Source organism: Canis lupus, chromosome 27 (assembly GCF_048164855.1).
Source record: "Canis lupus baileyi chromosome 27, mCanLup2.hap1, whole genome shotgun sequence".
Classification (NCBI taxonomy): domain Eukaryota; kingdom Metazoa; phylum Chordata; class Mammalia; order Carnivora; family Canidae; genus Canis; species Canis lupus.
The window spans coordinates 20,301,641-20,315,851 of NC_132864.1; the positions used below are offsets into that span (position 1 = coordinate 20,301,641).

Sequence of the window (14,211 nt, forward strand, 5' to 3'; positions counted from 1 at the left end):
GCTTCAGTAAGAGAAAAAAGCTGAGAAAATTGGAAGCTGAGATGTTGTTTATTTACTCGTACATAGGAATAGTCTATTCTATCCTATCCTGTTCTATGCGTGTTGAATGTTGACTCATCTAATTCTATGGCAACGCAATGAAGTTGAAAAAAGTCACAGCCTACTTGACAGTGAAGAAAGGACAATACAGAGAGGTTGAGTAACTCACCCAAAGTTGCACAGCTAGAAAGGGGAGGAGCCAGGATTTGGACTTCCACGGGCTGGGTCTCTTAGCAGCAGTGCTGGGAGGTGGTGAAGAATGCAGATTCTAGAGCTGGAAAGTCCGGGTTCGAATTCTACTGCTAACCTGTACTGGTTCTGTTGACCTTGCACAGATTGGCTGATCTCCTTGTGCCTCGGTCTCCCCAAGTTTTAAATTGGAGAGAGTAATGATACATGTCTAAGTATTTCCGTGAAGACTAGCATTTAATACCTCTTAGCCATTATTTTAATTAAGTTTTGTGGGGTAGGTTAGAGCCGGACACTGAAGGGGTTCCCTGGTCCTACCCCAACTCTGACCCACCTCTCACATTTGAACTTGGGCGTGAGGCTCAGGGATGGTGTGGAGGAGGCAGGAATGGTATGTGGGGAATGTCTGATATTGGGTAAATTGTTTTGTAATTTAAAAGGCTATCTGGAGGTTTGTGCTTTTTGGCCAGGAAATAGGCGTGAAGGTCAAAATGGTCATAGCATCCAAATGGCCCTGTCCAGAAGGGTACGACAAAGCCTTGGGGGCTCCCACCCCCTCGTTTATCCTTTCATACCAACCACCCTGTCAGAGTATTTGGGGTCAGCTCTTCTTTATCTGTCCTTTTAGTGCTTTTGAGGTCCCTTCCTTTTGGAATTGGGTCTGAAGCCAGCTAGGAATTAGGTCTTAGGGTTCTCAGAGTTGTGTATACAGGGAGGTAGGGCTGGGGATGAAGGTGGTACCATTTCTTTGGGGCCCATTCAATGGATGCAGCCATCATGGGAGCAAAGGTGGTGCAGGCAGGATGGAGAGGATGCTGAGATGCTCTACCTGGATCTATGTCAGGACTCCAGAACCTTCCCTGGCTGCTGGGAGTGCTCTCAGCAATTGGCCCTTTGGGAGTAGCTTCTGCTACGGAGAGCAGGCTGGTCCAGGCCTGACTGATGGAAGGGTATGAAACCCAGCCTTCTGGCCCCAAATCACAGACAGCTCTGGAAGGTCACCTTCAGAACTCCCTGCAAGGATTGGCCAAAATGTCTGATGCAACGATATTGTGGTTCAGGCTTTCGCTGGACTGCTCTCCCTCCCCTCCCCTCCCCTCCCCTCCCCTCCCAAGACCAATCCCAGATCAACCTCTGCCACTTGTCTCAAGTCTCAAGGTAGGCTTCCTGGGGGCACCTGGCTGACAATGGCTGGCAAAGGTGGGAGAAATTCTAAGCAAATCAAGCAATAGACAACAGCCAGTGAAGTCAACTCCACTTTTTAATATTGTAACCATAATGCAAACAGGCATAAGTAGACTTTTGTTGAATTCCATCAAGTTAGAAGATGAGGACAATGCAGAAGGAGAGCATGCGGTGAACACAGCTTGGACAACCTCGCGAGGAGCGTTGGGGCGGGCATCGGTCCTCGGAGGAAGGTGCCAGAGCGCACGGGACACTAGGCAGACATTAGCAGCATCGAGAGCTCAGAGGTAGGGGGACGTCCGAGTTTCTGACAGCGTGTGTGTGGTGACATGCGACACCCGGTCTGCCCACCTCCCCGGCTCCTCAACCCCGAATGGAAACCTACTGGTACAGCATGGAGGGGTGGCCACCTGCATGTTCTCTCTCTCTCTCTCTCTCTCTCAATCTCTCTCTCTCTCTCTCTGCCTTCCAGGAAACCACTGCTGAGCCCTAAGTGGTCCTATGATCACAAGACACAGCACGACATAAGGAAAACAGGGTGGAGGCAGGGTGCAAGGCATCGGGCCTCTCTGGGTCATAATTAAAGCGATGCCAAGGGCACAGCATCTTGCCAAAATGTAACCAACCGTCATCCTTCTGTCTTGGGAGGGAATTTGTGAAAGCACTTTTTCACCCTCCCCCCCACCCCCCCATCCCCCACCAATCCTTGGAGTCTCAGATAATGGAAACAAAGCCATCGGGCTGAGGGCTGTTTTGCTGACTCCAGAAGTTCCCTGATGCAAAGGTCTGGGGCAGCCAGGAGAGATTCTTTTGCCCCCTGGGGACATCTGACAATGCCTGAAGACCTATTTGGTTGTCGCATTTGGTGAGGGTGTCACATTTGGTGGGGGTAGGGGGACTGCTACTGGCTTCTGGTGAGTGGTCGCCAGGGATGCCATTCAACATCCTGCATACAATGCACAGGGCAGCCTCCACCACAAAGAATTCTCCAGCCTCAAATGCCAATAGTACAAAGATTGGCTGACCCTGGACCAGAGTCAAGTCTGGGCACTTGGATGTCCTGGACTCATTTTCTAGAAGACTATGGAAAGCAGCATTTTAAGGCAGATTTGCTCCTGCATGCCAGGGCCACCTCCTTCAGAACAGTCTCTGTCCTGGACCAGACAGACATGCTTTGCTTCTTCAGAACCGTTCAGATCTTCCAGGACAAGACAAACTCATAAACAAACAAAGGTATATTTACCCCTGACCTCCTCCCTTGCATGTGGTTTTGACAGATATTAATAGAGAATTGACACAAGACCCATCCATGGTCCGGGGGTGAGAGTTTACTTAGGTCCTCAAGTAGGTTTGAGACTCCTCAGGGTTTGGGGAGAGGCAGCTTTGGCCACTAGGTGGAGACCTGGGGTGGATCGAGGACAGGTACGTATGACAGAAATAGGAGAGACCAGGCTGGTGTCAGCCTCAAAAGGTCAGATTCAGGTTCGTGGGGACCATCTGTGTTGAGTTCTGGGGGGCAGGGACTCTCAGATCTATCTTCCATCATCCCAGCCCCTGGTCTATAATTCTTAAGCCAAACAGGACATTTGGATGCAGGAAACTTGACAAGGGCTGGGAGACATCAAGGAGTACACACAAGTCATACAGGATGCCTGGATGAATATTTCTCCTTGTCCCCTGCAGGCAGTCTCAGATTAACCTGCCAATTCAAACAGAAGGCTTTGCTGGTAAGGTGGCGACATGCTGGAGGTCAGGGCAGTGGAGATGTAAATATACAAGTTAATGGTGGGCTTAACACGAAATCTTAACCCCACAGTTCTCCTGAAGGCATGAATGGTCAGTGCTCTAGCGGTGGAGGGGCCCAGACATCTGGCTTGCCCATCCTGGCAGAGAGACAGTTTGCCTGTGATCTGGGTCAGAAAATCTCACTTGTTTTGGACTTAGGGCAAAACCTGACCTCCTTTTGGAAGTCCAAAGCAGGTGGCTGCTGAGAATGTGTTTGGCAAGAGAATCCTATATTCTAAGGCCAATGTCTAATTGGCCTGGGGTCGGTTTTCTTTCTGTGCATCTAGGCATGGCTGGACCTTGGAAGGATGCGCCCTGTTGGCTGGTGGGTAAGCTGGCTATCATGTCAACAACTGCAAACTCATCTTTCCCTGAGGCTGCTTTTTCTCCTGAGACTCCTTTCTCTGCCTAGAGGTAAGACTCTTGACTTTTTCATTTGTTTTCCTTCTCCACAACAGACAGGTCTCCAGGTCTTGCTGATCAGACCCTGGAGTCACTGTATCACTACATCTGCCTTTTCCCTCCTTCCAGCTTTGGTTACTGCAATAGTCTACAGATCAGCAGACCAGCTGTCCAGGCTCTGTGCTGCAGCCAGAATATTCTTTTCCAAGCACAACTCCAATTACCTTACTTTTCCTGTTTGAAAAACATTCCTAGGGATCCCCTGCTGCCTACCAAATAGTCCAAATTCCTTGACATGCGCTCACCTATCCCTACCACCTGGTCCTTGCTCACCTTCCCAGCATCTGGCTCATCATCCTCAGCCTTCCAAAGCTGTGCCTGAAGCCAGCCTCGATTTACTGCAACACACTCCCATCTGCGCCTTTCCTCCCACTCTTCCTACTTCCTGGATATCCTATCTCCCTAAACCTGTAGGTGGAATCCACCCATTTCTCAAATCCCAGACATTTATGGAAATTCTAATAATTGTGTGTCTACACATGAGATTTCAATCATCTTTACAAACCGTACGCTTCACTGAGACTTCTGCATACAGGTATTGATGATATGCAAAAATAAAATTTGAAAGCTTCAGTGGGCCAGGACCTGGCTATTTTTTGGGCATTATCTCATTTAACCCACTTTGTTCTATAAGTGGATATAGAGACATGGGAAGGTTAAGTCACCAGCCCAGGGCTGTCTGCAGAAATGGGAAGTGGGGAGCGCAAGAGTTAGCATTTGGATGTAGGGCTGCTTCCAAAGCTCCACTTTGGTGGATCTGAAGCATTTCCCTGAATGGAAAGGATATCTGGCCATCTCCCTCCGTAGAAACCAAGCGGGAAAATCCTCCTCCTCTCAGGGAGTTTAATGACCTCTGCTCCTTTTGTAACACAAGGTGGGGCAATTGGATTCGTAGTGATGATGGGGTGGGGGGCATGGCCATTTCAGCTTTTCCCCATTTTAGGGGATGTCTCCTTCCTTCTGGCCAAACTCACTTTTGTTAAATGGAGTTGGAGCCACTGCAGGCCAGTCCTGGGGGAAGATGGACAAAAAGGTCTGTAATCTAGGTAACCCCCAAATGCCCAATCAATCCTATTTTTCTGCCCACTTGTTGTGAAACCAATTTTTGTGCCAGATTTGGCTACTGGGAACTGACGTAAAAAACCACCACCAGAGGGCAGCATTGACCCACTCTGGATCAGAGCTAACCCCTAATTCAAGATTTCACACTCTGCCCCTTTGATAGGCTCCTTACAGGGAAGCTGTTCATAACAGGGATTCTGGCAAATGAGAGAAATACATCAGACCAGAATCTTCCAGCGGGGAGTCCTGAAGTGGCTTGTGATGGGGGTTGAAAGGTGTTTACCTTAAAAACAAAAAATCCTTCTCGGGAAGAAGGATGCATCCAGGTTCTATAATCGCTGTGTCGGACTCCCTGATAGACAAGATGAGTTTCCAAGCGCCAGCCTGCTACTAGGGGCAGGGATGCATGAAGAAGGTGCTTGGCACACAGGAAGTGCAGACGTGGTAACAGGGAAAACAGCTCAGCGTTGGGGGGTGGGGAATGGGATCCCAAGACCCCAAGAGGGAGGGGGGCTGCCCCAGAGGGTGGAGAAGAAAGGCCAGGTCTAGCTTGTCCTTTGCCTTTAGGAATCTTGGAGGTTGTCTCCTCCTGGGGACACCTCTTTGGCACCCTGTGTCCCAAGGCCCTTCCAGAGAGGGCCAGTGCCCTTTCTCTTTGGCAGCTCCCTAAATGGAGCATCAGGAAATACCCATTGTGCCATATAGAAAGGCAATGTGTCTCTCTGTAGGACAAAACATAATGCAACAGAACAGAAGAACATACAGGGTGGCAGGCTTCCCCTCCAGGAAGGCTTCCCCTTTAGCCTGGGGGTGGAGGGGGGGCAGGGCAGGCCCCTCCAGGAATTTCGTGGCTCCTCCAGGCCTGTCACTGATTCTGAGCACTTCCAGGTAGAGAGAGACCCTCCCAGCTAATTCATTCGGACAGGCAACCTGCTGAGGACAAACTGCAACTGACTGATTCTCGCTGAAGACTGTGATGCCCATTTTGGATGGGAGTCAAGGCTCAATTTATTTGTCAAAATTATTTGATCAGGCTAGAGACTTGGGGGATCACTTTTAGAAGGCCAAGGGCATGAGGACCAGGCCACCGTGGGTTGTGGTTCTGTAAAAGAAGCCCTGTTGGTGCCTCATGGTGGCTTCCTTCTCCAACCTATCCGCATTAGCTGGCTTCTGTTATTTCCTTCCTAGGGTAGAAGGGTGAGTCTTTGGGGCATTTGGGGCAGTAAAAAAATAGCAATGATAGTCTTCCTTGATATTGTTTCCAGTCTCTACCACTTTAAAAATCTGATCTCTTCCTACTGTTTTAGCTTCATCACATCACGAGGGGAAACTGGGGAAAAGTAACCTGTCCTAAGTCACCTGGTGGCAAAGATGGGACAATTCTTATTTCCCACATATTCTCTTGGAGATTACTTCTCCGGTTTTCTGGGTGGGATTGTCTGGGGAGGGCCAAATCAGGTGATCCCATGTGGGGCAGGGTTAGGGTTGCAGAGGAGGTGTGCTTAATCCACCAGACGGGTTACTTTCCCAGCGACGGCTCTGCTAACCGGTGCCAGAATCTAAATGCAAGCAATTCTGTGAGCCCCCTTTTGATGGAGGCTCCCTCCTTAATCATCACGCTGGCCTTGCCCTGCCCTTTGTAACCAGGACAAGTGTTTCAGGGACACGACGAGCATAGATATTAATTATGGACGCGTGAAGAGCTAGGGCACGGTTCCTGGCACTGAGAGTCTGCAGGGAACACACTTACACAGGCAGATGGAGGCCCAGGCCTGTCACACGCACGCACACCTGTGCACACACACCCACACACACATGCGTGCACGCGATCAGGACGTCATCATAAAAAAGGATAAAGGGAGGCTTCAGCGGCAGATAGACTGGCTCAGAAGACTCTCCTGACCAGTCCCTGCAGCCTCCTCCCAGAAAACAAGCCCTAACACGAGCAACGGCCATGTTCCAGTGATTTCATGCACCGGTGATTTGCCCTTGTTGGGAAGAGGGTGAGGGGGAATTAGTTTTGTAAGAGCCACTGTGGATTATAAAGGCATTGCATTGCAGCAGGAAAACTCAAGGAGAAAACCCAAGGGGGCCAAGGAAATCACTGAGGGGCGAGGACCCAGAAGAGGAAAAACCACAGCGACTGGACGAGAAGGACAGCTGGGGGCCACATGGGGTCCCATAGGGAAGGTTCAGCAGTGTCCACACTTATAAAACCTGCAGCCGTCCCGCCGGGGCACATGGGACGGCCCCCCTGCCAGTCGTCTGGGCAAGAGGATCCAGTTAGGAGCTGAAAACCCTGCAGGAAGACAGGGAGGGGGAGGGAGTTAGTGCCATGGAAGCAAAGCTGCTTTGTGTCCTTACAGAGCCCCAGAGAAGCCACTAAACCCTGGGCACAGGGGCTTCACTGCCACTTCCTCTGCAGGCCTTGCACCTGGGACAGCACCTGACCCCTAGCTGGTGCTCGTCTTGAACGAATGGGCAAGCTAATGAATGAATGAATGAGTGCTTGCTCACCAGCACAAGTGACCCGGAAGAGAGGCAATGACAGCCAAAGGAGTTGAATCTTAAAGGCAGTAAAGTCAGCCTACTGGATCCAAAATATGTTTTCAAGACTGCTGTGTCATCATATGGTGTAAAAATGCAACTGCTTAAGAGATGGGGTGTCGGGAGCACCTGGGTGGCTCAGTGCTTGAACATCTGTCTTTGGCTCAGAGTGTGATCCTGGAGTCCTGAGATCAAGTCCCGCATTGGGCTTTCCATGGGGAGCCTGCTTCTCCCTCTGCCTATGTCTCTGCCTCTGTGTGTTTCTCACGAATAAATAAAATCTTAAAAAAAAAAAAGAAATGGGGTGTCTTCCCTATGCTACTGAAAATGAGACAATCCAATTCCTACCTAATTTAACATAAGGGGCACACAGTGGTGGTTTGGGGGCACTCTGGGGCGGGCATGGAGTGAGGGGCATTACAATCGTGGTTCAGAGGTCAGGGCAATAAGGTGAGGTTTAATAAGTGAGACTCAATCCAGTCTTGTGGTACCTCAGACTGTTTCCAGCAATTTCTAGAAGACCAGTGAGACGGTAAAAGTAATACCAACTGGGATTTGCGTGGATGAGAATGCTTGGGGCAATTTGGGGGTGTGTGGGAGGTGGTGTAAATGCTGGGAGCCCTGGCCAGGAATATACCTTTCTGGAGGCTGGAGCTGTCATTCCACTAGGGGGTGGCCCAGGCAGATGCAGGCATCCAAAGCCAGGGTTCCCATACTTGGAGGGGCCTCAGAATTCCCTGGAGGACTCCTTAAAACATAAACCTAGGGCACCTGGGTGGCTCAGTTGTTGAGTGTCTGCCTTTGGTTCAGGTCATGATCCTGGGGTCCTGGGATCGAGTCCTCCATCAGGCTCCTGGCAGGGAGCCTGCTTCTCCCTCTGCCTGTGTCTCTGCCTCTCTGTGTGTCTCTCATGAATAAATAAATAAAATCTTAAAAAAAAAAAAACAAACCCAAACATAAACCTTGGTTCTCACTTGAGTTTCAGAGTCAGCAGGTCTGGGGTAGCCTGGGAATTTGCATTTGTAGTTTGCTCCCCACTGTGGGAAAGCCAGGGCAGATGAAACCAGAACCCCCCCCCCCACCCCCCCCCGCCCTCCACAACACCCCCATCAGGGCTGGGAAAAGAGGGCTCTACCCACCCCTCCCCTTGGGGATGGAGCCAGCTTACTCATCGGTGTCTTTTTTGCTCTCTTCAATGAAGGCAATGGATTCAGATCTAAGGCGGTTGGTCACTTCATACGTTCGGAGGGTGACCCCGAAAATATCCTCATGGTACCGGTTGTCATCCTGGAGGACAGAAACAGCCCTCAAATGCCAGCCAAAGGCAGGAGAGGGGCAGATATACTGACACCCTGGAGTGGAATGTCCTTAAAGAAGATGAGTTCTAAGCAAACAAGATGTAACCCAGTGGCTCCTGGAGGACCTCTGGCGTCCTAGACTGTGCTTCACAAAACCCTGTGTTCTCTAGGGCATGGGGTCTCTCCACCCCAGTGGCAAAGAACATTTCAGTTCACATCTGAGCTGGCAAACCTTGGACAGACTTTTTGTGCAGTGTGCAGCCTGTACAACTGCACAGGACAGTGCTGCAGCTTGGTTCTGGGGGCAGGAAAAGTTGGTAGGATGGTTTCCACCTGCTTGTTATTTTCACACACCACAGGCCCCACCCATATTTAATACGTGCGCCTGCCTACCCAGCACCCAATCATCCTCCTCCCTTAACTATGGTTTGGGACCACAGGCATCCTCTACCCTGAGCCATAAATGGGAAATTGGGAGCAGGCAGGAATGTCATCATGGTTCCTCTAACCACAGACAGGTGGGGTGAGGAAGAGGCGACAGGAATGGGCTGCTGAGCCTGTCACTCACCCTCAGCCTGCTGATGAACACGCCCGCGTCCTCTACAGAGAGTTTCCCCTGCTGGGTCATGATGCGCTGGATGGCTTTGAGGACATCGGCGGCCATGGTGACGTCCCCGCAGACATAGATGTGGCCCCCTTGCTCCTTCAGGGCTCGGTACACAGGTTCTGCTAGCTGCTCCTGCAGGATGTCCTGCACATACTTCTGCAGGGAGCAGGAAGATGCATGAGAAGGAGGTGGGTCCTGGGGAGACACTCCCCCAGGAGAGCAGAGCCGGACACAGGCGACCCTGGGGGACTGGGAGGACCGTGAGCAAGAGAGGGAAAGGCGATCCCAGGGTGTGTGAAGGAGCTGCTCCCCGAGCTGGAGCTCAGCTGTGCTGAGGACCCTCCAGGGGGCCATGCGGAACACATCCCAGAGCCAGAACCTGGAGAAGCAGAGAGTGGGACATGATCGACCTGCTCCCCTGGCCAGTGGGCAGCGGTCACCCACGGGGTGTGAACACCTGTACTCCGCCAAGTGTGGGGTTTGTTACTGCGGGCATCCTATGCTGGGGTGCCAGAGCATCCCCAGGGCAAGCAGCAAGAGACGGGGGAGGGAACGGGCTGCCTGTTGACACCCGCACAAAGCCAGCTGCCACAGCAAGTGAAACGGGAGCTAAGAGAGTGGCGGGCACAGGGAAGTCCAATACAGCCTCCAGGTTGAGGATGCCTTTCAGTTGTCCAGGAAACTGCCCCAGAATGAGGTTGACATGCAGCTGGGATGCAGTATCTTGCTTCTTAAAACACTGGTGTACTTGCACACCAGTCATCAAACAGCCGTTGCCCAGACCTGCTGAGTTCCTGCCCCACCCCAGTTGTCCGGGCCCCTTTCCTGGGACCCCTTGGGTCTCCCCGCAACATCCAGTAGGAGCACGCTCCAGTCCCATGGCCTGTGTCCATTCTGACTCGGAGTACCTCTTGTGGAATGCTGAGTGTTTTTTTTTTTTAATTCATATTTTTAAAATGTTTTTATTTTGGTAAAATACACATAGCATATCATTTAACATGTAACCATTTTCAGGTGAACACTTTGTGCACCACTATCTTGTGGAACCATCACCCTATCTCTTTCTAGAACTCATTCATTACCCCAAAAGGAAACTCTGTACCCACGAGCAGTCACTTCCTGTTCTCCTGTCCCCAAAGCCCCTGGTAACCACAGATCTGCTTCCTGTCCCTATAGATTTGGCTGTTCTGGATATTTCACCTAAGTGGCATCATATAACATGGGCTGTTAGATATTTTAAATCAATATTTTTATGCTTGAGCAATGTCCCAGAGGAGAATTCAGAATACGTGTGGGGGTGTCTGGAGGTGGGAGGTGCATGTGTGTACGTGTGTGTGTGTGTGTGTGTGTGTGTGTGTGTTGGGCTGGGGTGCAGGAGCTGTGAATGGGCCAAGGGTTACCTTTGGTTTGTCTGGCTCCCGGGAGTAGGCCGTGTACAGTTCTCTGAAGACCCCCTTGTTCTTGGCCTGTAGAGTCTCCTCCCTGTAGATGTGGTCTATCTTGGACTGCCGGCACCCGAACACCAGGACCATGGGGCACGGACTCATTCCTGGGGACCAGGGAGATCTCATGTCACTGACAGCTCTGATGTCTGATTTGGGGGAGGTGGCTGGTGGTGCCAGGGGAGGGGTGCTGGGAACCTGAGTGTGTGCCACATAGAGGCATCTGAACACTGGGACAGGTGGGTGTATGTACTTGTACACACACCCGTGTAGACACACACACACACACACACGCACATGCACGCACCTGCACACACTGAAAGCAGTAGGTGTTCAGGTTTTAGCAGACCCCCTTTCTCTGGATCTCAATCTTTCCTTCTGCTCCCCATTCCCCTGTCCTGGCTAGTTAGCAGCCCCTACCACTGGGTAATGCTAAAAGCCCAGTCTGTGGGGCCATACTACCCGGGTTCAAATTCCAGCTTTGTGTGATGATGAGCAACTTGACTTTCTATGCGTGTATTTCCCTAGGTACAAAATAGAAGTAATAATAGCATCCACCTCCTAGGGTTACTTCAAGAAGTAAAACATTACAGCCCAGCGAATATATACAGTGAATCCTTTATCAATGTTAGCTCTTCCACCAGAATGATTGGGCCATGGGGGCAGTTTTTTTTTTTTTTAAGTTGTTTCTCTGTCTTATTCAATACTATCCCTTGGCACCCACAATAGTATTTGGTGTTTACTAGATACTCAATAAATCCCTGCTTAATGGATGCCACAACTGTGGGTTTCTTTCTCTCCCCTCCCAAAACTGATCTGTTGTGTCTCTCACAGCAAAGCCTGCTCTTGAATATAACAACCTTTGTGACAATCTCTTAAATGTACATACATTTGATAAGGCTTAATGTTTATTCTTCTAGAGCTGTCTGAATTTTCAGATGGGTCCTATCTTAGGAAAGAAGTGTCTTCTGGGGATGGAATTTCAAGCCCTTAGAACAAGCTGTGTGGGAGATTTGTTTGGATAGGTCCTTTGAAGTATAACCATGAACCTCACCTCTGGGTCGGGTCATATTATGATCTCCCTGACCTCCCCCAGGCAGTGACGCAGTGGAGGGGGAACTCTATCATTCCTCCAGGAGGTTGAGACACAGGCAGTCTCTCCAGGTTCAGGCAGGGTGGAAATCACCTAGCTGCTGAACTGTGACCCACCTTTGTGTTGGATATCAAATTGCCGCTGCTGCCAGAAGCTTCGGAAAGGGGCGATGCCAGTGCCTGGGCCAATGAGGATACAGGGCACTTGGGGATTTCGGGGCAGGTGGAAGCTGGGTGCTCTGGACAGGAAAGAGAGAATCAGAAGGCTTGCTGAGCTCAAATCTGATCAAGGGTGGTTAGGCCTTGGGTAGACCAGATGGCTGTCTTGGTGATAAGGTGGGGTGGTGTTCTTCAGCTGGGGATCAGGTGCCCCTTATCAGAGTGGGAGGTCTCACAGGTTTGGGGACTTCTCAAAACAGGAGCTCCTCAGAGCCCCGCTACCACTCCAATTCCCAATTTTCCTCATTGCTGAGCTAAGCCACACAGGACAGTGGGATTGATTTAAGTCAGGGTTTCCCGATGTCAGCACTACTGACATACTTCTCTGCTGTGGGGGGTGTCCTGTGCATTGTAGGATATTGAGCAGCACCCCTGGTCTCTAACTACTAGATGCCAGGAACACCCTCCAGCCGTGACAAACAATAATCTCTGCAGGCTTTGCCACAAGTGCTCCGAGGGGGAAAATCACCTCCTGCTGAGAAACCACTGATTCGGCCACCAATGAGATCTCCTAAATCAGGGAACAGACTTCAGTGTACACCGGGTGGTGTTAAGAGTGCAGATTCTTGGGCATGAAGCAAGTCTGGGCTCAGTATGCCATATTTTTGAAGCACCACCGGGGATTCTGATGCTCATGATACATGGACCATCCTATGAAGATTCCACTCTCAATAGCTGAGAAAAATCACTGGTCAAGGTCACCGTTTGGTGCAGAAGTCAATGGTTGACAAAGCAGGAATCTCCAGAGCCTATGAGCTCAGGTATACCCTTCATTGTGAATGTTTTTTGAGTTGTAATTTTTATTTGATGGCAGTAAGAACACTTAAATGAAATCTACCCTCTTAACAACATTTTTAAGTGCATGATACAGTGCTGGTAATCACAGATAGGAATGTCCTTTAAAACTGAGTTTGGGGGCCCCTGGGTGGCTTAGCCAGTTAAGCGTCTGCCTTTGGCTCAGGTCATGATCTCAGGGTCCTGGGATTGAACCTCGTGTTGGGCTCCCTGCTCAGTGGGGAGCCTGCTTCTCCCTCTTCCTCTGCCGCTCCCCCCGCTCCTGCTTGTGCATGCATGTTCTGTCTTAAATAAATAAATAAATAAATAAATAAATAATAAAATCTTAAAAAAAAAATCCAACCAACTGAATTTGGGAGGAACAGCTCTGATGGATGGGGGATGAGGGTTTGGATCTTTCTCATCTCCAAGAAAGTGGAAACAGAGTGGCTGGTAGACAGTGGATAGTATTTCCACCAGTCTGCAGATTTCAGGAAAGCTGATGTGGCATTTTTGCCCATTGTAGATGCTACTGTTGCCCCAGCATCTAGCACAGTGCTTGCACTTGATAAATATTCATTGCACTGACCTGACTTTGACTAACGGGCTTGCTTTGCTTCTGCTGTGTTGCCCATCCCACGATCCCATTTACTTAACAGCTTGGAGGGATACAGAGTGTTGATCTTGCTTCTGTCTGACTCAGCCATATCTCCAGAACCCTGGAGGCTGGTCCACCCAGTCCAACTCAGGACATCAGTATGCAGATTTGGGACAACTGCTTATTTCTCTTCATTGGCCACTCACCCTCTCACGAAACATGGGACCACTTCGTCAGCCTGTATCCGGTTGAGCCAGGAGGAGCACACGCCGTGGTGAATTGGTCCTTCTCCATCTAGCAGAATAACCGAGGTGGTCTGGTGTGCCGACTCCCTGTCACTGCCCCCCACCCCCCATCCAGGGCAGAAGGCTCACAGCCGCACGCCGCAAGTTTCTGCCTTGGAAGTCCTTGTCTGGATCCCTTCCACTGAAGGGGAAGAGGGAATGGTATAGTTGGGGTGAGCTCACAGCTGTGAAACTGCCCAGGGTTCCTGTGGGTACCAGTGGGTAGGATTCAGACCCTGCTCACTGAAAAGGTCCAGGTCAGTGTGCTCTGTCTGGGTGGCCTCCCAGGATCCCGGTCTCAGAGCTCTCTCAGGCACTGTGCATCTTAATTGCTTTATCAGGGAGGGAAAATATGGGAGAGAAAGGGTAGGGTATCTGACTATCCTACAACCAGCGGGACTTCAGGCAGCAGAGAGCTCTGCCCTCCGAGGGATGCGTAGGCATGGCTTGTTCCAGTTGCTGCTTTGGCAGGGGTGGAGGGCTGAGGAGGGGATGAAGGTAGTAAAAGGGCTCTCAGGCTTTGGGAGTAGAGGAGGCTTTCAAGGGCATATCCTCCCTCCTTCCTAATTCTGCACAGGGTTGGCTCTGCCAAAGGGGACAGTTTGCCTGTCCTGCTTCTTCTCCTAGT

The 14,211-nt window shown here is 50.6% G+C and overlaps 1 protein-coding gene across 3 annotated transcripts in view; it reads right to left on the reverse strand.

Annotated features, from left to right (window-relative positions):
- Positions 1–1,471: 1,471 nt before the first annotated feature.
- NOS1 (nitric oxide synthase 1) overlaps positions 1,472–14,211 on the reverse strand; it is a 180,049-nt gene continuing 167,309 nt past the window's right edge. For all 3 annotated transcript variants that reach the window (XM_072802686.1, XM_072802687.1, XM_072802685.1), the window contains 6 exons: positions 13,506–13,593; positions 11,826–11,947; positions 10,575–10,723; positions 9,136–9,330; positions 8,438–8,556; positions 1,472–7,021 (listed from right to left, as the gene is read on the reverse strand). In XM_072802686.1, the coding sequence (XP_072658787.1) occupies positions 7,006–7,021; positions 8,438–8,556; positions 9,136–9,330; positions 10,575–10,723; positions 11,826–11,947; positions 13,506–13,593 (689 nt within the window). In that variant the 3' untranslated portion in view covers positions 1,472–7,005. The remainder of the gene's footprint in view (positions 7,022–8,437; positions 8,557–9,135; positions 9,331–10,574; positions 10,724–11,825; positions 11,948–13,505; positions 13,594–14,211) is intronic.